This window comes from Pezoporus wallicus, unplaced genomic scaffold, assembly GCF_028554395.1.
Source record: "Pezoporus wallicus isolate ANWC-B61680 ecotype Strahan unplaced genomic scaffold, APGP_CSIRO_Pwel_v1 contig_7162, whole genome shotgun sequence".
Classification (NCBI taxonomy): Eukaryota; Metazoa; Chordata; class Aves; order Psittaciformes; family Psittacidae; genus Pezoporus; species Pezoporus wallicus.
Window position 1 is genome coordinate 765,527 of NW_026641997.1, and position 26,800 is coordinate 792,326.

Consider the following 26,800-nt stretch of genomic DNA (forward strand, 5'->3'; position numbering starts at 1 on the left):
ATTTCATTGATTTTGTCTCAGTTGTGCAGTGAGATACTGTTCCTGTGAGCATTTTTCCCCCTTAAGGTTTTGATACATGTCCTCAATTTTAATACCTTTTCAGACATGGTTTGTTCAGAAAAGCTGAAAGTCCTATTCCTGTGTTAATAGATTACAGTACTTGTTCATGCCATAATTACACAATTTGTAAAATGGGTGTAATGCTATCAAGCTCTTTTCAGAAGGCTCTGTGAAAAGTTTTGTAATACTGCTTTCTATGTATGGAAGGGGTTAGTTAACTTGTGTAACCTTTTATTACTTTGTTTTTGAATTTGTAGATAAATCTATTCTTCTGGTTTCAGTGTAAACTTGCCCTGTAAATGGCTGGGCTAGAGTTTAACTCTTTGTTGTAAAAAGTAGTGCTGATGTTGTTATCCCCAAGGTTTGTAGTATTCCTATCCAAGGCTTTGGTTTGGACACATCTTCAGTCTCTAGGATTACTAAATAACAATAAAAAATATTTTTTTCTTTTTGTTCTTGGGTAGTTTCCAGAAAAGCAGTGAAACCTTTTGTTTAAAATTGTTTAGTTTGAATTTTTTTCAGCAGTTTACAGATTTGGGTGTAGCGTAGATGTTTTTCTAATCTAAACCCTGGACATTCTGTTGAAGAGCAAAATCACGTGATTAGATTAGACTTCTCACTACTCTGCCAGTGTTCGGAGACTAGCAGCTCACTGGAAGGAGGCATTTCCCAGGGAGAAAGCGACTGATTCATACTTGCTCACCATGGAAGCATTCCAGCATCAGCTATTCACTCTTATTGGAGGTCTGATCTGTTTCTATGTTCTGGTAAAATGCATCAGATTTATGAAATACATTTTCCCACATACATGGAGTGCTGTGCCTCAGACTTTCTTTCGGTCGATGGGAGAATGGGCAGGTAAAGGAAATTTCTTCACCTTCTTTTTCTTGTAACTAAGTAGTGGATTGTTAAATTACTAATCAGGAGCAGTTTTCCTTGCATTTCCTTTCCCTATCCCTTAAGGTCAAACCACAGTTTCCACTAGGTGTGGTTTTCTTAATTTCTTTTTCTTTTCTCCTAGTAACTTTAGGTTTATGAGACACCAGGTTTTGCATACTTGGTGAGAATAGAAAAATAGTCAAACTGGCAACAGCTCACACACCTGGTGAGAATTCTTTTTCCATTCCGACTGTTTTTTTTTCTCTACTGCAAATGCTTTCGTTTTAATAGCATTGCCTATATTCTCAGTTTCCTGATATGTGAAGCAACTAGTTTATGTCTAGCATATGGACTCCAATTTTTCAAAGCAACTTTTCTTTGTTCCTGGGGAGGTTGCTCCCATGTTTTGGTTTTATTTTTCCAGACAGCTGAGCTATCCTTACTGGTACCGTTAACAACCAATTCCAATTTAGCCTAAAAACTTCAAAGGCTGCAACTTGGCAGTACTTTTTAAAAGATATTATGCATTCTCATAAAACAACAGAAATATTTAATATACACCTTTTTCTTCCTACTGTTCATTGATGTTTTTCTAAAGCTTGTTAGATCATCAGTATGAAGCAAAAATGAACAGGTATAACTGTTTCTGAGTTCCTGGGCTACACATGTCATTGATGGTGACATCTTGTTAAAAAGTGACCCAAACAGCATGTTTGCACTTCATTCTTTTCCCCCCCCCCGCATTAAACAGGATTGAGTACCTCCTTAATAAGCATATCTCACAGTGGATTAGTCAGAAATGAAATCCACCCCTGTGCAAAAGACCTGCCTGAATAATAGCTGCTTCTGAAGCAATATGTAGGTCTTGTTTTGATTTAAATAAGGAAAGGACCTCTCTTATGTGTGAGGAGGGGAGCAGCACGTGGGACTTCCTGTGTAAAATCTTTGTTTCCACTGAAGGTTGGGAGACTTGTTTCTTTTCATGGACCTTTTATGCTCTCTGTTTTTTGTAAACATAAAGTCATCTGGGCCCAGTAAAATTCATAAGGCTTGGATGATTTACTGGCACATGTGATCCTGGGAATTATGAAAGTTAAAGTTTATTTCCCAACGGACAATTGCATTTCATCTGTGATTCTGCTAGAAAGCTAAAGATCCACTGTTGCTTCACTGAGGGCTCTCTCTTCTCTGTGAAATGAGAGAGTAGTTGCTTTCCTATTGGCAACAAACCTAATGATTCAAAATCACTTTTTCCTCAGTGTCTCTTGCTATTTAAAAGACCTTATCCACATTTTTTTATATCAGACAATTTTCCTTTTTGCTTTGAAACCTTCCAAGGTTTACCTTGGAATTTCTTTGGTGCTTTCCTACTTTATTTCTTTATTTCTAAGTTGATAAGGATTTTCTTTCCTCTTTGGCATTCGTTTGTGTAATATTTAAAGTTTAGTTTGCGTTACAAATGCCAAAGCTTGTTTACTTTCCTAGTAACGCTAAAGCCAGAAGTAAACCTGAGTAGGACAGCTCTGAAGGAAGAGCATTTTATAGATGGTGGCAAGTTTGCTGTGATGTTTCCTTACAGACAGATTTTTTTTGTGGCAGAAATTCTTGCATCAGCTTTAGTCACCAAGAAGTCCATATCTCCTACCATTCTGCCACCAGCATATAAATGAAAAGCTTGCAAAGCAGAACTTGTAAAAATATGTGTATGGAAAAAAATTCTACCCCTTCTTCGGCAACTGACTTGTTGCTGAAGCAATGGCTGCAATTGACTTGTTGCTTGGTTTCGATCCGCTGAAAATAATAGTAATAACTATCTACTGCGTTGGATACATTATTGTGGGGAGGGATTTGCTTTGCAGACAGAAAACACTAAATGAAGCAACAAAATGATGACAAGGTCACAAGGAACTCTTTTTTTTAAGAGAAGATTGATTCTGTTCTTCAGTATAGCATTTAGGACGCAAACTCACTCAGATGATACAGAAGAATAAGCAGAGCTTCAAATGTAATCTTTATTCTTCTTTTTACTTTCTTCAGTGGTCACAGGAGCAGGAGAAGGGCTTGGAAGAGCATATTCCTTTGAGGTAAGATAGATTACTCACCCTTAAGTTTACTTTAACAAAATGGCAAATGCTACCCCTTCATCGGTTTCTGCAAGTTAGTGTAATCACTCTAGGATTCAAAGGCACTGCGACAAACACGGTGCTGATCCTTCTCCCCTGTATGCAGAATGGCATTTATCAACTTTCAAAAGGAAACAGGTGCAGCATTTCAGAGGAAAGTAATTCATTTCACAACGGTCTCATCAGACCAAGGAAATCATAAAGATTTCACATTGCCTTCCAGGGTAGGAAGTCTCCTAAATTGTCCTTTTTTCCCCCAGTTTTGCAGCTAATATGTTTTCTGACTTCCAGTGGGGTGGTTCATCTTTAGCATACAAAATGTAGTTTTCTAGCCTTCACACTTGAAAACATATTTTGAATGATATATGTGAAACAAAATATAACGAAGAAATCTCTATAAATTTATATAAACTGCAGGTTTCAGAAATTATAAGGAAACCTAATGGTTTAATTATGGATTGATAGCTCTTGGAGGCTGCAGGAGGAAGGAGGAGCTCTGTGCTGGTCCTGTGGCTGCTGCTGTGCAGAGTCACTACAGCAGTCCCTTTCTGTTCAACTGTGCTCACCAGCACTGAAGGCAGGGTGATCTTGTACTGTCCTGCACCAGCCTTGGTATTAGTGATAGTGACTGGCTCCTTTTCTAGAAGCTAAACTTGAAGAGAAGGACTTGGGGGTGCTGATTGATGAGAAACTTAACATGAGCTGGCTTCAGTGTGCACTTGCAGCCCAGAAAGCCAACTGTATCCTGGGCTGCATCAAAAGCAGCGTGACCAGCAGGTCAAAGGAGGTGATCCTGCCCCTCTACTCAGCTCTTGTGAGACCTCACCTGGAGTATTGTGCGCAGCTGTGGGGCCCTCAATACAAGAGTGACATGGACTTGCTTGAGTAAGTCCAGAGGAGGCCACAAAGATGATCAGAGGGCTGGAGCACCTCTCCTATGAAGACAGACTGAGAGAGCCAGAATTGTTCTGTCTGGAGAAGGCTCTTGGGAGTCTTAAAAAAGTCTTCCAATATCTACAGGGGGCCAACAAGAAAGCTGGAGAGAGACTTTTTACAAGGGCATGTTGTGGCAAGAGATGGAGCATGGCTTTGAACTGAAAGACAGGCAATTTAGATTGGATCTTAGGAAGAAGTTCTTTCTTGTGAGGGTAGTGAGACACTGGCACAGGTTGCCCAGGGAAGCTTTGGCTGCCCCATCCCTGGCAGTGTTCAAGGCCAGGTTGTATGGGGCTTTGAGCTACCTCGTCTAGTGGAAGGTGTCCTTGCCCATGGCAGGGGGATTGGAACTGGATGAGCTTTAAGGTCCCTTCCAATCCAAATCATCTTATGATTCTCTAACAATAATCAAGAGTTTAGCTGTGATGCAATCTGCTCATAAATTATAAAGTAGACCTCACAGGAAAGTAAGTTGGCTTTTGAATTGATTTACAGGATTAAGCTAGACTTGCAAAGTATGTGCATTGTTTCAGCACCTGCTTTATGATTTTCATTACTGGGAATGGCAATACAATAACTCCTTTTGAAAGTGCATTGAATGTAGGAAGCACAAATACCAGGTATTATTGTTGAACATTTGGCATAGTTGTGATAAAGATCACAGGCTTTCCCATGGGAGAGAAAGGATAATATTGTCACCTTGTCTACTCACTGAGTTGCTGTAGTGATGGACAAATGGAAAGAGTCTGATGAATACATAGGTCTTGGGGAATGGGATGGGATCAAGACAGGGGAAGAAATAGTCAGAAATGCTTGAATATTTACTTAGCACCAAGTGTAGCCATTTGTATGTGCAGCTTGCTGAACTCATTTTGTGTGTGAGCACCTGGCGATATTTTATCCATGTGAAGGCTGCAGGAACCTGTGAATGTCTAGATCAAAGCCTCTGTGTTAAACCACAATATTGTTCTGCTTCTTTTGTGCTGTATGGGTTATGCAAGAGTAAATCTTATTTTAAATGCCAGCTGTAGCATGAAAATGGCTGCTTTTTACCATGAGAAAAAACAAAACAACTACTGTGTAAAAAACCCAAACAAACAAAAAAAAAAAATTGAAAGAAAAAACACAAAGCACCAAAAACCTGAAAAAAATCACAAAAAATCTTGGCTGGAACTGACTGGATTTTGTGGGACATTTCTTCATTATTTTTGGCTTTTGTGGGATGACTGAGAGCCATCTTTATCCATGCTGAGATGTACCTTCCTCTCCAGGTGGTCCCTTTGATAAAACTGTGCTCAGCTACTGCTCTGTGGGGCAGATCCCAAACCCACACCACGTGAGCTCATAGCTTGGCATGTCATCTTGCTGGCTGAGGTCAAAGCACACTTTTTGTGTGGCCTGTGGATAAATAAATCTGACCCTGCTGTTTTAGTATCTGTGTGCCTTTGGAGTTCCTGGCTCAGCACTGCTGTCTTGCTGGTCTGATGTCAGGATATGAAATTCTCTGATGTTCTTCTGGCATAGGTTCCTCTGGTGGTATGGGCTGATGTGAAGTCAAGCCTTATTTGATGACCACAGTGACTGTTCTAGTGTCTGAGCTCTGACGCAAAGTGATGAATTTCTTTCTGACATCCTGAGCTCAGGCGTGGGCTGATAGCAGTACACAAAAACGTAAGGGCTCTGTGCTTGGTGGTAGAATATGGTACAGGAGGCTAAGAAGAGCAGCTCTTGTGTTTTAGAAGGCTAGCATGATGTGGCTTTCTCTGCCCTTTCATGTGGAAATGAAAGTAGGCGGTTCATTAGGTAGGAGCCAACAGATTGAGGCACACTCAGAGATTGTAATATTTACTGGTTCAGTACCCTAATTTTCAAGGTTTATGACTAGATAAAGGTCTCTGCAAAGTCTATTAAGCTCAAGAGCTGGCTTCCATGGAGGCTGTCTGTATTTCTAGAATATCAGGGTGCTTCTGAACGACTGACCTTTTTGAGCTTAACGACCGTGACCATTTAACTGACTGCTCTGATGTCAGAGCACTGGGGTTTTGGGTCTAGTTTGCTATGCTCATTTCAAAAGCTAGGTGTCTGTTAGATTCGGTCTGTTAGTTCTTGAGCTGATAGAGTTTAGACTCACCAGACTTATGACAAGGAACAAAACCAAGGAACAAAACCTAGTGTGCTGCTAGACTGTCACATCTCTACTAAATTGTTAGCGATTCAGGTATCAGTGCAGTCTTGTTTCTTCTGTTTTTCTGATGTAATAACTAAAGATGGGCTTTAGGATCTGTTACTGACTTAGAACTTCAAACGTACTGGGTTTATGGATGAGACCATGCTGTACTCAGAGATTTATGGTTTAGGCCCTGCACACTTCTCATCTGACATCAGGGCACAAGGAGGGTGTTGGTGGCTTATATGGTCACCATTTTTGTTATTGTTAATGGTTCATAACTCTGTCATAACTCAGGCCAGTTCTTGCTTTTAATGAATGCATTAGCAGACCATCTTGAGACAGGCACTGCACTCATTTGTTAATACAACAGTTCCTCAAATCTTAAACCTTCATTTCATTTCCTGAAATTGAGCATAGTATTACCAGCAGTATAATACAAGATAAATATGATGTGAGCTCTTCCACTCCAGTTGGAAGCATATTCTAATTTCTCCACTTGCTCTTGGATTTACCCTGGAAATACTGCTCTTCTACTTGTGTGGCACAGGCGCATAGCTGGCAGAAAGATTGCAGAATTCTTCTGCCCTTTTGTTTCAGTTCTGGTTTGCTGGACCAAAAGAGGTTGAAATATTTGAATCATAGACATCCTAAAGGTGTGAACCTCAGGGAAGGAAAAAAAGGGGTGAAGCACTGAGGACATATCAGCTTACTCCTGGAGATGAATCTCTTTTGTAATAGGTAGAAATTTACAGTAGGTGGCTACAGATCCCATAAAGCATTTTTAAGAATTTTTAAAGTATTACATCTAATTATTCATGTAGAATATAACCAATTTATCAGAGTAACTGTAGCAGTTACATGCATCGGTTGAATCTAAAATCCGTGTCTTGCCTTTCATAAAGCTTTATTGATTAAAATTTTGCCTCAGACTGAGCTGCAAAATCATACTAGAAAATGCAGAGTGACTTTGTAATAATTTAATGTAGGTTTAAATTTTTTAACCATGAGTTTGCAAGACTCCAGTGTGCAGATCCTGCTTGATCTTTCTTCATTATTAGCCCCATTTCTAAATGCTAAGTTGTCATAATTTATTATGGCTGGCAACATTTTGGCAGAGGTGCAGGAGCATTTTAGTCCTTTGCCACTGGGAGTCAGGGTTTCCTAACACAAGCAGATTCACGTTACACAGTGGTGGAAGCTAGTGCTTGTTCTTAAGTGTGAGGGGCAATACCATCCTCTAACATCAAAGCCTTTCTATGTTCAGAATATGTTTTGTGCTAAAGACATCTACATTAAAAGTTACCTTTATTTGAAATGCAGCAGAGTTAAACCTGATTTAACTTTTCCAGTGGATGGCCAGGAATTTCTTTTCTAAACACAGTTCTTTGTGTGAGAGTGCGTTTGAATCTCATAATGTCCTACAAAACCTATTTCTGATAAAGGTGTGCATTTTGTATGTGGGCAAGGAAGCAAAAAGGAATAGTCAGGTGTAGCTTCTTTTGCCTCCAGAAATGGTTATTACAGCATTATACTTCTGCTTAGTCTGGAGTACAGCAGTTAACAATTTGCCACAAACATGAATTTTTAGCTGAAGTACAATGTAATCTTAGCAAAAGGAATATTTTTTTACTTAGGAGATATTATTCTACCAAGTGAAATACAGAGACCTAAGTGAGATGATACTGACAAGCCCAGTGAAGCAGAACTTTGTTTTTATTTTGTATATGACATTGGGTGGTATTTACTTTTGTGTCTGAAGGCACAGAAATTAAATTAAACCCAACTAACACTCCCAAGTGGCAATGACCGTGGAAACGGAGACCATGCCTCCAATTGGAAATGGCTTGAGTCAAGCTTGCTGTGGACAAAGGGAAATCTGCTGCCTCTATGTAGGCAATTAGAGTTCTCTTCCTGGGAACTTCAAATGGAGCCCTTAAGCTTTTGAAACTCCTGAGTGTCTCTAAGTCTGTGCAGGTCTCTTTGGAGCACCAGTCAATTATGTTAAAGGGTCTCCAAAAGCACAGAATTTTGAACTTGGTCTTTATGCTAAAAACACAAATGATTGTGGCTGATGCATTTAATGGGCAGTCTTCCCCTTGTACTCTCAATGTAGTGAATTTTTGAACAAAGGTCCTTATTCCTTAACATTCTCTGCACTGTTTCAGAAGAGCCAAATGGGACAAACTTTTTCACTTAAATAGCTTTAAGCAGAAATCATTGCAGGGCATCAGCTGTGGAAACGAATGGGTCTTCAGTGTGTGGCCTTCACCAGTAAGTTTCTTCTTCTAAGAAAACCTTGTGCTTTCAGATGGCATTGGCTTTATCTTAGTGCTGGCTAATCCAGTTCTTTCTCCTTGCTCTCATGGGCATGGTTTTTTTTTCAGCTTTATCTTTTCTTTCTTCATGCACACAACTCCATTTATCTTCCATTTTTCTGATAATCCGTTTTCAAAAGCTGGGACCACATTTGTCCTTCAGGTTTTACCTCAGACTTTTTAACTGATGGGAATGGGATGCTTTGGGAAAACAGGAGAAAAACATTCTCTATTTGTTCTGCATTTGTTCTGCACATGATAATACCAAGCTGACTATAAACAGAATGCTGTATTAAATAGTATTCATAGGTATAAACTTCAACTATTGCCAATATCTTTGTGGATGTACATTTGTGGCATTGTATTTTGAGGTTTTAAGCACAGATTTCATCTGTTTTCCTTGTTTCTTCTTCTTTTTTTTTTTTATTTATTTGTTTTGTGGTGGTTTTTTTGATTGGTTGGTTTTGGTCTTTTGGTGGTGTTTTTTGGGTGGTTTTTTTTTTTTTGTTGGCTTTTGTTTTGTTTGTTTGCATCTAAAGAAAGAAACAGTTAAAATCTATCATATTTGATTTCTGTTAAAAATATGAATAAGGTTCAATCCCTTTCAAACTCTCAAGCCTTCAATTCAATATATGTAATCTACTTCCTCAGAAGAAAAAGATAAGGATGGAAGGTGATGTTGTAAAATTACTATGATGTCATCAATATATTTGGGCTCTGAGATCCAAGTAGAAATAAAAATGTGTTTCTGGGAAATGTCATGTTTGTTTTAACTGCAGACATGCATTCATTTGAAATTGGCTCAGTATTTTTATTTTTGTACATGTTATTGGGGTTTGACTGCATGTATGCCTTGTAAGGGTCCAAGATTACTCAATTAAGGAGATGTTTTGGAATACTGTTTACTGTTTGGCCTGGTTTTAATATCTGTTGTTTACCCATTAGGCAGATGACAGGTAAATGAAAGCAAATTTAAAAACTCTGTGATTGCTTGTATTGTAGGATTGGAAAAAATTGAAAGATTCTTATCACCTTACTGTTTCCTAACAACTCTCATATTCCTTTCTTGTAGCTGGCAAAACGTGGATTAAATGTAGTTATGATAAGCAGAACTCTTGAAAAACTACAGAGAGCAGCCATTGAAGTCGGTAAGTGTTTGTCTCATCTTCCTGTTTATCAGAGTGGATTTACAGGGAGCTGGGGGTCTCTTCCCTTTGTACAGTGTCTAGTTCAGTAGGCCCCCAGGCATTCCTCTAGCACTAAACATGATTCTGGTATTACCATGTTGCTTGAACGCTTCTGATCATGGATTGCTTTAAAAATGTGTTCTATCATTCAATCAGTGAGATGGGTTTGATAAAAAAAGTGAACGTGTATTCTTTACTGGTTTTATCTGCCTTTAAAATCTTTGGGGCAAAGGAGATGCAATACTAGAGTCATTGGAGGCATCTATGAAATGGTTTAAACTTGGAAAAGTAAGATTACATTTAGGCTAATTTTTGGACATAGCAAAGGAGGAATAAAATTGAAATTAAGGTTCCTGTCTGAATTTAGTTTGTTTGGCAGTTTTTTTAAGGTTTTCAAGTTATATTTGGTTTTTGATAAAGCAATTAAATAGTGTATATTTGGAATTAGTTTAGAATTAATGTTCCCTTTCTTTGGAAGAAATTAGCCATTTACAATGGGAAATGGATTGTTAAAACACATTAAAATTCATGGTTAGGTTTTATTTAGGAGTCAAATGAGTTTCTATCCTCCATTAACTTTAAAGATTGCTGAAATCAAGGTTGCTCTTTCCACTGTCTCTTTTTCTATACATGGCTTCTACCCACCAGATTCCCTCATTCACAGGTTCTTATGTGAAGCATGTGTCACTCCAAAACTACACCTCTGTCAGGAATTACCTTTAAGCAGGCTTAGCAGCTGACTCCAGCTGAGTATCAGGTCCAGTGACAGCAGGGCATCTTTCAGGGACATGGCAGACTGGAAGTGGGTGAAAAAGTCTCTAATATCTGAACCTGCTGCTACCAAAATCAAAGATTTGACCCTGAAAATTTCCATCCAATTTTCCTTCTTCTTTTTTTTTTTTTTTTCCAGGGATAAACTTGTTTTGCTGAGAAGCAACAGGTGTCAGAGGAGGAAAGCACCAACTTGCTATAAGCAGTGATATCTATGAGGTCAATGTGACTATGGCCTACACTAGCCCCTCTTAAATAAACAGCCATAAAAAAAATAATTTCTGTGACAATTAGGTCAGCTCTGGTGCCATTGTTGCATTTCTTTGCAGCTATGATTGTTAAAGAATTACAATACTAAAAACCTGAAGAAATAAAAGCTAAAGAGTTTTTAGTTTCTTTGCATTGTAAATTAAAACCAGAAGCAAAGAATGGAAACAAAAAGATTCCTGACACTAACATAGCTAAGAGAAAACATGGTGAAGGGGTGGAAAGATGACATACTGTAAATTCCATTGGACTATAATTTATTGTAAGGCCATCCACTGGCCACTTTCTTAATTACTGTGCTGAATTGTGTAGCAGTGTGTGATGAAGTACTTGCCATGTCCTGAAAGGTACTCTGAGATAGCCAACCCTGCAAACACTCCTATGCCTGTGCAGAACTGACCCATGACTTCTTGCATGTCAGGAAGCTTTACTGACAGCAGCAGTGTTATCCATGTAATCGAAGGTGTGGGTAGGTGGATGGTTTGACCCCAGCAGCTCAGGCTACGTTGATTAGGCTGCAGTATGTTCAGCTTGGTTGTGACCATAAAGATTTTTCCCCAGAGCTTGCTGAAATTGGTGGCAAACCCCAGTGAGACCTTTCCATTGCTTTTGGTGGGTTTTGGTAGAAGCCCAGAGTGACTCTTCTGTTATTTATTGTGTCAGGTTGGCAATGAGTGCATAACAAGTAGGCGGCACAAACAAAGGGAAAGAGAGGAAGATAGAGTGATGAAAAGCATAGATTATATGACCTGGATGCCATTAAAATCAACAGGGAGCTCTGGATGTGGTCTTATGGTAAAGCTTTGGAAATGTTCCACTAGTTCCGACTTTCAGATTCAGGCTTTACTGTAATTTAGCTGAGCAGTCATTGTGAAGGAAAAAAAAATTAAACTTCTTGTGATGTTATGTCAGTAAATAAACAACGGAAAACAAATATGCAACAGGAACTTGTCCAGAATGATTATACAGTTTTCACAATTTTCTAACTCTCATTGACTTTCTATACTGCTTTAACAAGCAGCATCTCACTCCAAGCAGCTATCACTACCCTGAACTAGATTAGGGCACAGAAAGTTTTTTGCAGGCTGTGTGAATTTGTTGCAAGACTGAACATGTTACTCGTTTCCTTTTTCTTAACAGCTATACCACGTATCTTTTTGCAGTCACTTGGACATCATAATTTAAGACTTGCCTCCCTCTTCAAACTGATAACATTATTTGCCTAATCATACTGTCACATTCCTCTGGAGTACTGAACAAGAGAAATTAAAAGAGCCTAAACTGTGGGTAATTTCAGAGATCTCAGCGTTTGGCTTTCCTGGTTCTACAGGCCAAAAGTGTGCCTGAGAACAACTCTCAAAGCTGGAGTAGGCAGAAATCCTCAGCAAGAAAAACATTTCTCTAGAGAAGCACTGGAATTGAAAACCAAATTTCCACCCATTCAGTCTCGAAAGCTCTTTTAGAATGAGATAAAAGATAAGGAAGTAAGTCTTATGGAGGGCAGACGAGAGGACTATCACACCAGGTGTACTGCTCATTTAACCCATTTAGCACAGTGGTTGTGAAAACATTGATCAAACCATAGTACCAGGAGATTAGAAATTGTTTAGTGTGATGCATGCCTGTCCATAGCAGGGGGCTGGAACTAGATGATCCAAGCCAAACTGTTCTATGATTCTGTGATTTTAGGATGGAATGTATTAACTGCACACTTATTTTATTTCTTCTCTACAGGCAAAGGTAGGTCCTCATTGAGAAGCTATACCTTATGATCAATATACAACCAGGATTACTCTTTTTGTGCTAATGCCAAACAAACAAAAATCCCCACTTCTGTAAAACGCAAAAATTATTCACAACAAGGGTGTCCAGGTTTTGGTGGTGTTAATGAATTTGAGTTTGATGATGCAGGAAGTATTTTATCTACTTCTTCCTCCTGAAATTATTCCTGTTAATATCGAGCAAAGTAGTGCATTAAAAAAAAATCACCTCACACAGTCTGGAATCAAATGTGCCTTGCTCCCACTATGACCTGCACAGGTGCTAATTCATTTAGCTGTCCCCTCTGTTATAGGTTGTTTCCAATCTGTTGTAGTCTGTGTCCTCTGCTTCTCTTGTCCTTCCTGCTTCAAGAGCTAAGCAAGTAACAAACTGAAATCACTGATTAGCATGAGACAACTCACTTGGCACATCTTTCCTTCATCCTCAAGGGTTGCCAAAACTCCTGTTGTGTCTTGCTGATCCCTTGAGGTAAAGTGCTAATGCTCAAGATTCTTTCCCAGTCTTCTGCATTACTCCATAAAAGAGCACTTGATCGATTTCCTGAGTGCTCTGGTACAGTAACAACTTTTTTGTTGCTCATTTGGGATTTGTTTGTTAGTTAGTTAGTTTTTTTTTTGTTGTTGTTTTGTTTTGTTTTCATTTGTTTTTGAGTTTTTTTGGGGGGTGGGTTTTTTTTTCTTTTTTTTTTTGGTGGGGAGGGATGTGTTGGGTTTTTTTGTTGGATTGGTTTTGGTTGGTTAGTTTGTTTTGCTAATTTCATTTTGGTTTTCATTGAGTTTGTCTTCAGTGGTACTTTCTATCATCACTTGCAGTTCTGCTTTTACCCTCATTCTTTTTGTTTCTTCTCTGTTTTCCTGTTATTTCTGAAACCATGTTAGCTTATATTTCTGAGAAGATGCATTTGTCAAAAAAAAACTTTCAAAATGTAGCCAGAACTTGTGCTTTATAATTTAACATGAAAGTTTTTTTATTTCTGCCCAGTCTTAAATTTATTGTTTTGTAACTTCTTTCTCTTATTTAAGTAACTTCTCATTTTGCTCTTCTCTCTGCAAATTTCCACTGAATAAGAATGTCCATCTTGTTCTAAGCACTTCTCACATCATGACCTGTGGCCAGCAGGTAGAGGGAGATGATCCTCCCCCTCTACTCTGTCCTGGTGAGGCCATATCTGGAGTACTGTATCCAGTTCTGGGCTCCTTAGTACAGGAAGGACATGGAACTACTCGAAAGGATCCAGCAGAAGGCTACAAAGATGTTTAGGGGTCTGGAACACCTCTCTTATGAGGAAAGGCTGAGGCAGTTGGGCCTGTTTAGCCTGGAGAAGAGAAGGCTCTGGGGTATCTGATCAGTGCATACAAATATCTTAAGGGTGGGTGTCAAAACGATGGTGCCTCTCTTTTTAGTGGTGGTCAGTGACAGGAGAAGGGGCAATGGGCAAAAACCGAAATGCAGGAAACTCCATCTGAACACATGGAGAAATTTCTTTACTTTGAGAGTGACAGCACTGGAACAGGCTGCCCAGGGCTGTTGTGGAGTCTCCTTCTCTGGAGACATTAAAAACCCACTTGGATGTAACCCCTTGCAACCTGCTTTAGCAGGAGGTTTGGACTAGGTTCCTCCAGAGGTCCCTTCCAACCCCAGCCATTCTGTGATATTCAAGTTTTGTTACAGTACTTCAAAAGGGTCTCCTCTTTCTAGAAAGATCAGTTCTGTGTCACTCGGGCATTCATTTTGTAACCTCAGGTTTTCAGAAGATCTTCATAACTCTCTAAATAGAAAATGAGAGTTTCTGGCACACTGCATGTCCTAACCAACTTCATGCTTCACACTGATTTATTCTATTCCTGATCAATTTCAAAAGACAGCATATTATCCTATCTGACAAGCGGGATTCCCAAGTGGCCTGAGGTCAGAAGGCATTAGATGTATCCTTCTTAATGATATATTTTATAACAAATTGGATTAAACAACTCAGCTCAAGTTTTTCATTTGACTGAAATTAGTTTTCTGCTCATTTTTAACATAGTCAATAAACTGTCCTGATATTTGAAAACCTAGGCTTTCTGTTTCTGGCAAGCTTAAGACTTTTCAAAAGAGTGGAATGGCTTGTGTATTCATAAATCTTTGTCGCAGAGAATTATAGACATCAGAAACATTGGAAATTATTTTTTGGCTCTCTCCTTTGCAGAATTGTTACCATTTTCTGAAGGGCTATCCCTGGATAATTCATTTATCAGCATGATAGTTTTATTGTTTTTTCATATATTGTTTTATTGTTAAATGAGACAGAGGAAAGTCATCTGGAGTACTTGTTTGCTGGCTGACAGTGCTGGTTGCAGCAGTACAGTCTGGTACAGACAAGGGGACACAGAGAAAGTACAAACGTTTTGTTTGATCCTCATTTTTATGTTGCTCTAGTTTTGGCTGCCCTTCTGATTGCCCTCGAGCAATATGGCTACAACATCACTACAGCTTTTAAGACCATCTCATTTTGTTTATAGAGCTCTTCAACCACAAGGTCACCACAGGTGTCCACTCCAGCTGTTGCTGTCCTTTCCCACTCACTGCATTTATCTCACAATGTCCTTTTCCTTATAGTTGTACCATTCACCAGCCTGGGACCATGAGGGGGTCATTTACCACTAGAATAGCTTTTATATGTTGAAGCTTCAAAGGGTGTTTTGTCCCTTTCATTCACACAACACCAGCTTGGAAAGTGGGCAAGAAAAAGGGCAGTGAACATTTCAGATCTGGAGTCAGAACACCTGCTGTTTCCTCAAAGTGCTTGCATTACCTGAGTAGCATAAGGTGGTCAAGACTTGTAGTATATTAAGGAGCAAGTAGGAAAAACTGGGAGGGAACAGCTTTCTCTCATCCTCCAGCAGAGGCTGTGTTTTGTTGCAAACTGGCCTGCTGGACCCAAAGCCAGCTTTTTGCTAACCTTGCTCTCCAGTGGGAGCTGGTGCAAGGCCTCTTCCTAAGTTCTCAAGATTACTGCATGGAAAACATCAAGTTCTCAAGATTAAAGCAAGATTACTGCATGGAAAACATCAAAACCGATTCCTATTCAAGGCAATGCTCTCTGTTGCCTGTATGATAAAATCAGCATCCAAACAAACAGAGACAGTTTCCCAAACAAGACCCATGCAACTGAGTTTCTGCCACTTGCACCGAGTCTGAAACCCAATCATCTATTGACCTTTCCAAGCTTTGCCTCTCACTTTTTCAGCAAACTTCATCTGGATTTCAGGTTGCCCATAAAACTTGAAAGCAGATTTAGTAGCAAGAATTTACAATGTGAACATCTAGTTATTGGGCCCCTTTAAAGGAAAACCTTGCCTTTAAAAATGAGTAAATAAGAGCCTCTACCTCTTTTCCTTATGAAACTTCATTGAAAGTATGAACAGCAATAAATAAACTGCTGAGAAAAATGGTAACGTACAGCTGGGCTCCACTCCTGCATTGCAAAGACACTGGACAAATCACACATATTTCCCCTTCTGTGTAAATTGACCTTGTAAAATTCAAGTCATACCCTCCCTAAAATGCCTTTTAGTCCTGCAAAATTCTGGGGAAAGTTCAGCCTAGGAGAGTGAAAATGTGAAAATAAGAGAGGAATTGTTTGGAAATAATGCAAAAAATACTGTTTCACATTCAGCCCTGTTTTGTCCTCCTCCTACATGAAAAAACAAGCTCTGCTTGTTAAAATGTTCATCTTATACATGGAAACACTTCTAAACTGTTCTGCAAAACAGTGCTTATGTAGAGGACCTGGCTCCCACATTCACTTGCCTAACATGTGCTGATAGTGTTCAGTTATAAATATTATGATGACCAGAGGAAGAAGTCCTGTGTTGTTTATTTCTGGGATTTTTTTTTCCTTACTGAAGGTCCAGATGGTGTTTCTATTTTGTGAGGGAACTTCCACAGATTTCAGGGCATAAATTCATCTTATATATGCCAGGCAATTTCCCTGAAAACAACTGAGTACAGTGGGAATGCTTTGCTTGTGTTGTGATATTTCTGAAAGTAAGAAAATTGAAACAATTGTGTACTATACAGCAGGCATTACTGAATGAGACCTCTGATTTTTTCTCATTACTTAATTTCAGCTCTCCCTCTCTCTGGGTAGATACAAAAGGATTTTCATTTTTTTTTTTTTTTTTTCTTTCCTTAATTACAGAGCAAACCACAGGTCAAAAGGTGAAGATTATACAAGCTGATTTCACTAAAAATTCAGTATATGAGAACATTGAAAAAAATCTGCAAGGCTTGGATATTGGTGTTCTGGGTGAGTCATCAAGATCTGCTAATTGAAGGGTATTTTATGGCTGCAGTGTATTAAACACAGAATTGTACAAATGATGTGTCATAAGAGCTTGTTAGCCAACATTTAAAACCAAGCATGCAGCTGCCTAATGCATTTGAGCATTACTTTTTGTGAACAAGTTTTAAAAGTGAGTTAGGATTCTCCAAAGGCTTCTTGTTTCTCTATGCTGTGGCTTCTTCACTGTGAAACCTCTTCTGCTGCTTTACAAACAGCATTTAGTTTGTGGGGTGACTTCTTCCCTATTTGGCCTCAATAAATTCATTTTCACTCTTGGTTGTTTTGCAACTATGTACAATTCTTATATTCAATCTGAAATGAGCTTGTGGCTAACACTAATTGGTATAATACAGGCAGCAACAATGAAAACATGGTTTTAGGAGGGGCATTCTTTTTGGTTTGGTTTTCTTTCCTTGTGAAGAAAATAATCCTCTTAATAGTGAAACAAATGAAACAACAACAGCAAAACCCAAAACCAAACAAACCCCCAAACTATAGCAACAGACTGGTTTTTCATTCCCTGAATCAGGAGTGATTACTATTGATGACTTCATGAGAACAAGAGTCGATGTTAAACAGCATTTCTATTCGCATACAACTCAAAAGCTTCTGGGCCTTGAGGAGAAGCCATTTGTTTAACTAGCTGAACTATGCGTTTTGTCTAGATTTGGTTCTTATCATTATATTTCCTTTGATTAGTTAACAATGTTGGAATGCTTCATAATCCTCTTCCATGCCGTTTCCTTAATGGATCAGACATAGATGAGGTAGGATTACTCTGTGGGTTTCTACTTTCAATATAACAATGAGGAATTGTAATTCCATTTAACAAGGGACAGATTTTGCCCCTGCTAAAATCAGTGTGTATTTAACTGTTCAGTTGAGTGGGAAAAGAACCCATCCTGAAGGAGTATAGTTTGATTCGGTTTTCATGCTTGGAAGAACTTACAAGAGACACACAATGGTAGATTTCAGCTAAACTGTAGCAAGCGCCCAGTGATAGGGGAAGACTGTGCAGCTGGACAGGTTGTAGGAGGGGTCAGCAGCCCCTCTGGCTCAGGGCTGACTTGTAATATAATGGGGTCAAGCCTGTCACTTCAGCCACAGCTGAAGTATTGGGTTATTGTTAGTATTATGAAAGCTTACTTTCTTTGGAGCACCATCATCTAAGTATGTGAAAAAAAAAAAAAAAAAAAAGAAACCTCTTTAAAATACAGTTTACTTTTGGAATGAATTAATTAATTTACACATGTAGAATAGTTTGACAGTATTTAGGATGTGATCACATTTTTCATTGACTTATTGTTATTTACCTCTATAGTATTAGCCATGAAAAAAAAGAACAACACAGAATTTCTAAACATATTTCTCGCTAGTGCCTGTTTTGGGATCCAGTCAATCTATATATTATAAACTATTACACATAGGAGGTCCACAAGCTGGCTGCTTCACTCTGACCTGCAGTCACATGATGGCATGTCTGGTATGACCTGTGTTTGGTGCGGGTCTTGGGAGGGCATCTCTACATGGCAGTGCTGTTGCAGCGCAGTGTACCTCTGTCATTGAGAGCCACCCACTGTCTGCCCGGCACATCCATGATTTGTTGCCCGTGTGCATCCATTTTGGTTTGCTACTGCCAGCACTGTCCAGACGTCCAGGTTTCTCCATGTGCATTGGCGTGGCTGTGCAAAATGGAAGGCATGGAATCAAGTGGATGCAAAGCAGATTTGCATGCCGTGTTTAAAATAAAATAAATCAGGATTTACCTGCCTTTGACTGTCCCACAGCACAGGGGCAGCCAGTGACAATCTGAGGCAAGCTAAGCAGCTCTAAAAGCAACTGCCTTGCTAAAAGGCTTTTCAGTTGGAATTGTCAGCTGTCTTACCTGGATGAATTGCAAACTCCCTGTGAGTTAGCTATGAACTTAACTGTTTCTTTGCTTCATGCAGAGCCTTGTCAACTGCAACATTATTTCTGTTACAAAGGTATGTGACACACTCGCATCTATGTTACATCTGCAATGCAGTTTATTGGGAAAAGAGTCCCACACAGAGTGTCCAACCAGCTTTCCTTTGCATTTTCATTTAATTTTTCAGCAGACAGCAATTTTCAGTAGGAATGTCAGCACTATTGTAAGGGCCTTATCTGCTCCTAGGGCCTGTGAAATATTTTCATTTAGCTGACTGGAAACATTTTAACACAGTTCTTGGTTGAAACATATTGTTACACTGCAGCTGAAACATGTTGCAAACCATGTTTGTTTTGGTAAACAGATTTGTTTCAGAATCAAAATCTTCAAGGCAAGAAGATCTGCAGTTCGGCTTTTTCTGTACCGTACTCTTGCCTTTTTTCCTTTGATCGCCATTCTGTTCTGAAAAACCAGAATATTTATTTTTATAATAATATTTTAATGTTATTTTACAGAATATTTAGTATCAGTGAAGCACAAAAACTGAAGGAGCTGACTCCCAGTTCTGTACTTTACCTCTTGGTGCTAATTTTGGTTGGCTGCTTTCCTACAAGAACTGTTAGTAGTTAGTATTCCATGCTTTCCAAGAGTGATTAAGATTGGTATTGCTCTGCTGTTTGCAAGCAGTATGTTAACATGAACAAGAGTAGGACAAGAGCTTTGCAGTTCATCTCAACCTTGGTTAATATCTTTCTAAACATGGCATGAAAATTATCAACAGATTTTGTCTTTCTTTGGTTAGCAAACTTTATATCACAAATTTGTACTGCTGCTTGATGACTTCAGATAGTAAATCACATAATATTAGTCAACTGAAACAAATTCTTCTATAAGGTAGTTTGGTGAACTTTCTGCTCCCAGGTTTTATCCTATTTACATGTCAAAAAAATAGCAAAATCTGCAGTACTTGATTGCTATATATATATACACACCTCACAAAAACAGGCGAACATTTTGTACCCTCTCAGTCCAGATAAAAAAAGTGTTTCCATTTATCATTTCCAGATTTACACATACCTCAGAATCCACATCTTCTGCTTCACCAGGACCTGGGGATTCCTTTCCCCCACTGCTGCAATGCATCTTTTTCAGTCTTCCATGAACATTCACCTTCCTCCAAAACACAAAGAAGAAGTCATGCTGCTAATCAGCATTCCTCATAGTTAGGTCCAAATCACCTTCTATTTGTTCCCCCCTGCCCTCCTCCCTGGCTTAATTCCTGCCAGAATCCTGCTCACCATGCATTAGGATGCCCAACTCCAGGTGTTCCTGGCTTCCACAGATGTGGGTGATAAATGCAGCACTGCAAAAGGAGGACCTTTGCAGGTTTTCCACTTGGAAATCCCTCTTTACCCAAGCTGATGTGGCCCATTGCCACCCTTTCTGAAAATAAACTTGTGAACCACACCCTGCTCCTGCAACCACGATGTGTACAATGGCACTATCAAAAAAAATAGGGAATTAGTAAGTACTGAATTAATGTGCAACATTCATTTGCACTACTTTTCATTACTAAAATCCTAAAGCTATTTTTGGTGGCATAAAAAAAAATACTTGTCTTTTCACAGATTTCTGCTTTTTCTAATCCAGGTAGAGCCAGCAGCAAAAATGAAAAACCACTATGAATTTGACTTTCTCCTTACAGTTATAATTCAGTAGTGAAGAATGACAAAATTCAGAAACTGTTGAAAAGCTTTGGAGAAGCAAAAGACTTTCACTGCTTAGAAGACTAAACGTTGGGGGGGTTGGGTTTGGTTTTAGGTTTGTTTTTTGTGTGTTTGTTTGTTTGGTTTGTTTTTCTTTGACAATTCAGATGATTTTCAGGTTATTAACATTTTTAAAATGTCTTCCAAAACTTTGAACTGTTCAAGCAATTGATATCTTGTGAATAAAGCAAGATTAGTTAAAAAATGAAATCAGAAAAGGGGAGAATGGATATAGTTGTTAACATACTTATCTTACAGATGACAAAAATGATTTTGAAACAAATGGAGTCAAGGTAAAACTGATTTTTTCCTAGACCTTACAATAGCTTTTAGCTGTTACCTCCAGTTTATTCAGTTGTAGCTGTGCTTTTTCACTATTAACTTCTGCACTTTTACAGTATGTCAATCAGTAAGAGTTCTTCTGCTGCTAGTGCTGTGTGAATGAATGATAGGAATTGCCACAAACAGTCAGTTGTAGAACAAGACAAAAAATACAAAATATAGGTCTGTGTGCAGTAAAAACATGAAGGCGTTGCAGAAATAAAATGGAGTGGGATGGGTCCAGTTAAGCCATTTCTTAAATGGCATTTGAATAGAATGTCTTCTTCTTCTAAGAGTGGTAGCTGTGCTTGGAATAATGCTTTTCAAGCTCTGAAAATACCTGTACTGCATAAGAGAGATTAATTCAGCTATGCAATTAAGGATCCCTTTTTTGTTTTTAATACATTGTGTAATTTAGACATGGGGGTCCTTAAAGGAGATGCTAAGGTCTTCAGATGGAGCTTTTAGAAAATATCATTAACTACTGCATTTTAGAGGCTAGTGTATGTTCTTTGTTTGGCAACAAAACAAGCTCTTAGTGTTTAATTGTTTTGGTTTGTTTTTTTTTCCTGGTTGTTGCTGAATGAATTGTTTTTAGTGATTTGTACAGGGAATTGTGAATAGGAAAGCTAAAACAACAGATGCCAGGAGCAGGAGAAAGAATGTGCTGGCTAAGGAGCAAAGGGGACCAACCAATTACTTAGAAGCATAAAATCTTTCCACTGATGGCATTTTTTTTTCTCTGTTAGATGTACAATAGCGTGTACAATGTTCCCATGGTTCTGATTGCACTAGGCATTCAAATTTCACTTATGACATTGTTCCTAGCTGGTTTAGATTTAATTGCACCTAACAAAACCATAAAAATTGGGTCTTTGAAAGTGTAGTCTACAGTATAATAGGAGATCTTTGCCTTCTCAGGAAAAAGAGGCTGTTTTCCACTTGTGCAGGCTTATACTACAATACTGTCAAACGTAAACTGAATGTAACTATTTAAATTGAATTTCAGACGGAAAGGTCTTATTCTGAATCTGTCCTCCGGTTTGGGTACTTTCCCTTGTCCACTATACACAATGTACTCAGCTTCTAAGGTAAGTCTGTCTCATTGCTTCATAAAGAAACCCCCACCAAGTGTTACCAACACATTTCTATCAATCAGCAACACAGGGACAAGTTTTCAGGGTTTAAACCTATGTTGCTCTGCTGAAATAACGAAGTAATGTAAAATAGCACTAGTTGAGAGCTAAGAATCAGGGAAGCTATGTAAATGAAATCCAGTTGAAGGTATATCTGATCACTAGAACAGAATTATGCCTTTGCTTAAATACTATTATGCCAGTGCTTGCAATCTGCCCTCGTTCCAGGAAATGATGACTTTTACCCTGCTGTCTCAGCTAGTTTACTCAAAAGTGTAGATGCATAAAAATGCTAGGTTTTGCTTATGGAACCAAGAAAATTCTTGGTATGTGGGTGGTGAGTTGCCTGACTTCATAGATTTCACTTTAAAATTTTGCTCTGAATTTAAGCCTCACAGCTTTTTATAAAAAATGAGGAGTAAATGATTTTTACTGAAGAAGCAACTTGCTTAGCTCAGGTTTGCTTCAAATGGAAGATTCCAACAATATTTGCTTGAACATAAAGTTCAGCTTGGTAAGAATAAGCTAATTATTCTTGGTAAGAAAGTCTAATATTATTTTTTCTGTTTTTAATGTAAGGTTCTTATTACTCCAAATTTGAACTACATTAAAACCAGACAATTTTACTTCCTTACGGTTTCAAAGTGATATGGTACATTGTTTGTATTATTTTTACTTTTTTCATTCTTGAGTATCTTTAATTTTTTCTTTTTTTTTTTTTTTTCCCTAGTGCCCTGAAAAGGAACTATTTTATTTGTCAGTGTACTGATGCTTCGTGCACTATCACAACATTATTGGTGTTTAAATTGTAAGACCCATCGAATGATGACTTTGAAACACTGACATTTTTCCTCTTTAGTAGGACTTTTATATTTCTAATTGCAGAGGAGTGATCCAAGATTGCCAATTTTCTTAATATTTCCTAAACATCTGACTCCTGAAATCTGTCTTGAGAGATACTTAATTTCTACACAAATAAGTTAGTATATGTGTACTCTTCATGGTGTTCTCTTCAAAAGGTAAATCTTAACAGCTGAAGCTAAAGAACCCCCAAATTCTCAAGTACCTGACTTTGAAGATCCTATCTGTAGGCTGTGCTAATATTTTTACACTGAAAGCATGAGTTATATTTCACTCCCCTTTTTTACTGCAAGACAGCAGTGTAAGCATTGAACCGAGAGTGCAGGTGTCAGTCAGAGATGAGAGCCACATGAAACAATAACGAGAATAATGGCATTCAGATATTTAAATGTGACAAAGTTTTCAGCCCAGTCAGTACTTGATTGATGTCTGGCTTGGGTCAATGCCAGGGTCCATCTTTTCTGGTGCAGATAAGAGTCAATTTTGCCATTGATCATGTGCACCAGCAGAAACTGTGTCTCGAAAAGTTTGTTTCTGTGGTTTTCATCACTGTTCTGTGCCTTAGGTTGTGTGATGCTTGGACTTTTTTGTTAAGAACCTGTTCTCATATATTTGTGAGTATCTGTGAGAGTACTTCATTTCCCAAGCTGATATTATTTTGTTGTTTTTGTTTGTTTGTTTGTTTCTGTTTTGTTTTGTTTTGTTTTAGGCTTTTATAAGCACTTTCTCCAAAGCACTACAAGCAGAATATAAGGCAAAGGGAATTATTATACAGGTATTATTATTATTATATCTTGCCTTATTTCCTTAATTTTAGGAAATCAAGGAAACAAAGAATATTTCTTCAGTAATATCTGAGATGCCTAAATCTGTATAACGTTTCCATCCCCGGTGAAGTGCCGGGTGACCCTCTGAAAACTGTCTCCTCCCTGTAGGCAGCTTCTCCCCTTATTCCACCATGGTATCATTCCACATAGTGCCTTAATCCATTGCAAATATGTGTCATAATTTGTCAGATGCTATGGTATTCCTCAGAGTGAATGGCCCTGTGTAAGGGTTAGATGACATTACGCTATTGTTATGACTTCTTATTTTAGGTAGTAACTCCTTATGGTGTTTCTACTCCAATGACAAGGTACCAAAAACCTGATCTTATTACAAAGACAGCAGAAGAGTTCGTGAGCGAATCACTGCAATATGTCACCTTTGGAGATGAAGTTTTCGGATGTTTAGCTCATGAAGTGCTGGTAATTGAATTTGATAGTGTGTAAATGGCTCCCAAAGGCTGAATCAGAATTGTCTAAGCTCAGCAAGTTCTCCTGACTGATTCCAGGGGCCTTAAGGTTGGACATAAATAAGAAACGGTGAACAGGTTGTTGAGGCTAATATGACACCAGTAAACCCTGAAGGGAGGAATACACAAGTAAAGCATAGTTAGCAGTACTTTCTGTGGCTTTCTCCACTTTTGTGTGTAGAGCTCAGCTCAGTTTGATATTTGGTTAGTCTTTATGCTTTTACGAGCTGCCTGTTTACATAAGAAATAGTTCTGAGACCCCTACTCTTTTACAGAAATTGGCCAGCATATTAAAAAGTAATTAATGGGGAAGGGGAAAAACACAAAACCAGACTGTGCTATCACACGAACATAATTTCCTTAGGATACTAAGCTAACAAAACCAGGATAAATATTTATATGTGTCAGCTGTTAATGATGAGCATTAAATAAAAGTATAGGGAAGAAAATATATTTACTGAAAACTCAGAGGAATGAACATTACCTTCTAAGAGAAACATACACACTGAAAGTATAAAGTCAAAGCCTTTGCTTTTCTCTTGCATTCCTGAACACTCTGCTGATTTCTTTCATGAGATTTTGATAACCTTTTGCCTTTGTATTGTTTTTGCTTGATTATTCGGAAGGCACGTGTCCTGCAGTTTGTCCCTTTATGGGTATTCCACAGCAACAGATTTCAAGAAACAGTCTTGCACTCATTTACTAATTATCTGAAGAAGATGTGGAGGAACCCAAACCCTTAACAGTCATTTTTCTGGAGGATGTGCGCTGCAAAACCCCAGCACAACGTGTTTTGCTGTGTCTCTGCATGTGAATGTAGAAGGAATCGATCAGCTTGAACCGTAACTCCATCCAAATCACCTGTTAACTGATAAGTGATTACTTGGTCCAATGACTCTATTAAGCAAATTAATTCCTGTGTCCTTCTTCAAAGACTTTAAAATTTGCTAAAGCTGTTCCAGTTACTTCTATCAGCCTTACATAGGTATTAAGAAATTTATGCTACTATTTTCACACAAGCATGGAGGCCGCAAATATTTACGATTGTTTGATGCTCATGAATAAAACAATAATTTGCTCTACTTGTAAACCTGTTCACAGTGTATTTGATGCTTTTGGTGTGTGTTTTGTGTCTTTGGTTTGTTCCGAAAAGTGAAGGAAATTTACAAGAATTAAAAAAGGAAGCTTTCAGGATGTTAAGTACACACTGGACCTTTGGAAGTCTGCAGCTACAAAAAATGTGTGTCTGTTCATTGCCTGTGAATGACTTCATCCTCTGCAATATCTGATACGAGCTGGAGGAGTCAGGAGCATGGGCAAAAGATATGACACAATTCTACATTCCTAGATGAATGCAGAAAGCATATCTTTTGACTCTAGGTACCTATGAAGATTATACTTGATGCTACTTGAAAGGCGTTTCAAGGACAACACTATCAGGCACAATCAGCATGGGTTCACAAAGGGAAAGTCATGTTTAACTAGTCCTTCTGTGATAAGGCCACTCATTTAGTGGGTGAGGGGAAGGTGGTGGATGTAGTTTTTCTTGATTTTAGTAAGGCTTTTGATACTGTCCCTTGCAGTCTGTTCTTGGACAAGCTGTGCAACTGCGGGATAAGCAAGTACACAATATGCTGGGTGAAGAACAGGCTAAAGGGCAGAGCTCAAAGCATTGTAGTGAATGGGGCTACATCTGGCTGGTGACCAATCACCAGTGGAGTTCCCCGGGGCTTAGTTCTAGGGCCAGTTCTGTTCAACAGGTTTATTAGTGATCTGGATGTAGTAGTTGAATGCAGCATTAGGAAGCCTGTTGACAGCATCAAACTGGGAGGTGCTGTTGACTCTCGAGAGACAAGAGACCTTGCAGAGTGATCTAGGTAGATTGGAGCACTGGGCAGTGATTCATGGGATTAAATTCAACAATTTCAAATGCTGGATTCTGCACCTGAAGTAGAAGTAACACTGGGTGCAAGTATAAATCGGGAGTGGAGTGTCTGGAGAGCAGCCCTGCAGAAAGAGACCTGGCGGTGCTAACTGACAGCAGGCTTGGTGGGAGCCAGCAGTGTGCCTTGGCAGCCAGGAGGCCAAACCGCGTCCTGGGGTGCATTGGACACAGCATCACCAGCCGCTCAAAGGAGGTGATTAACTGCTGCACTCAGTGTTGGTGCAGCCTCACCTTGAGCACTCTGTGCAGTGGTGGTCCCCACAGTTTAAGAACGATGTGAAGGTCCCTGACTGCATCCAGAGGGGAGCAGCAAAGCTGGTGACAGAGCTGGAACTGTGTTCTGTGAGGAACGGCTGAGGGCTCTGAGCTTGTCTAGGCTGGAGAGAAGGAGGCTGAGGGGCAACCTCATGGCTCTCTGCAGCTTCCTGAGGCGGCGACATGGAGAGGGAGCTGCTGATCTCTTCTGCCTGGGATCCAGTGACAAGATAAGTGAGAATGGCTCAAAGCTGCACTTTACTGAGAGGGTGGTCAAACACTGAAACAGGCTTCTTAGAGAGGTGTTTAATGCCCCAGACCTGTCAGTGCTCAAAAATAGGCATTTGTACAATCGCCTTCATAATTCGCATTAATTTTTGGTCAGTGTTGGAGTGGTCAGGCAGTTGGACTAGGTAATCATTGTAGGTACGTTTTAACTGCTCTGTTCTGCTCCATTCTATTCCATTCTGTTCCATCCCAAAATCACAAAATGTAT

At 39.0% G+C, this 26,800-nt stretch overlaps 1 protein-coding gene across 1 annotated transcript; it reads left to right on the forward strand.

The window, feature by feature from the left end:
* Nucleotides 1-479: 479 nt before the first annotated feature.
* HSD17B3 (hydroxysteroid 17-beta dehydrogenase 3) lies at nucleotides 480-25,075 on the forward strand. Its single transcript, XM_057426462.1, has 11 exons — nucleotides 480-918; nucleotides 2,977-3,023; nucleotides 9,556-9,631; nucleotides 16,674-16,781; nucleotides 17,517-17,584; nucleotides 18,767-18,802; nucleotides 20,751-20,785; nucleotides 21,823-21,904; nucleotides 23,520-23,585; nucleotides 23,908-24,057; nucleotides 24,731-25,075. The coding sequence occupies exons 1-11, from the start codon at nucleotides 765-767 to the stop codon at nucleotides 24,845-24,847; spliced, it is 939 nt and encodes a 312-aa protein (XP_057282445.1). The 5' UTR covers nucleotides 480-764; the 3' UTR covers nucleotides 24,848-25,075.
* The last annotated feature ends 1,725 nt before the right edge of the window (nucleotides 25,076-26,800 follow it).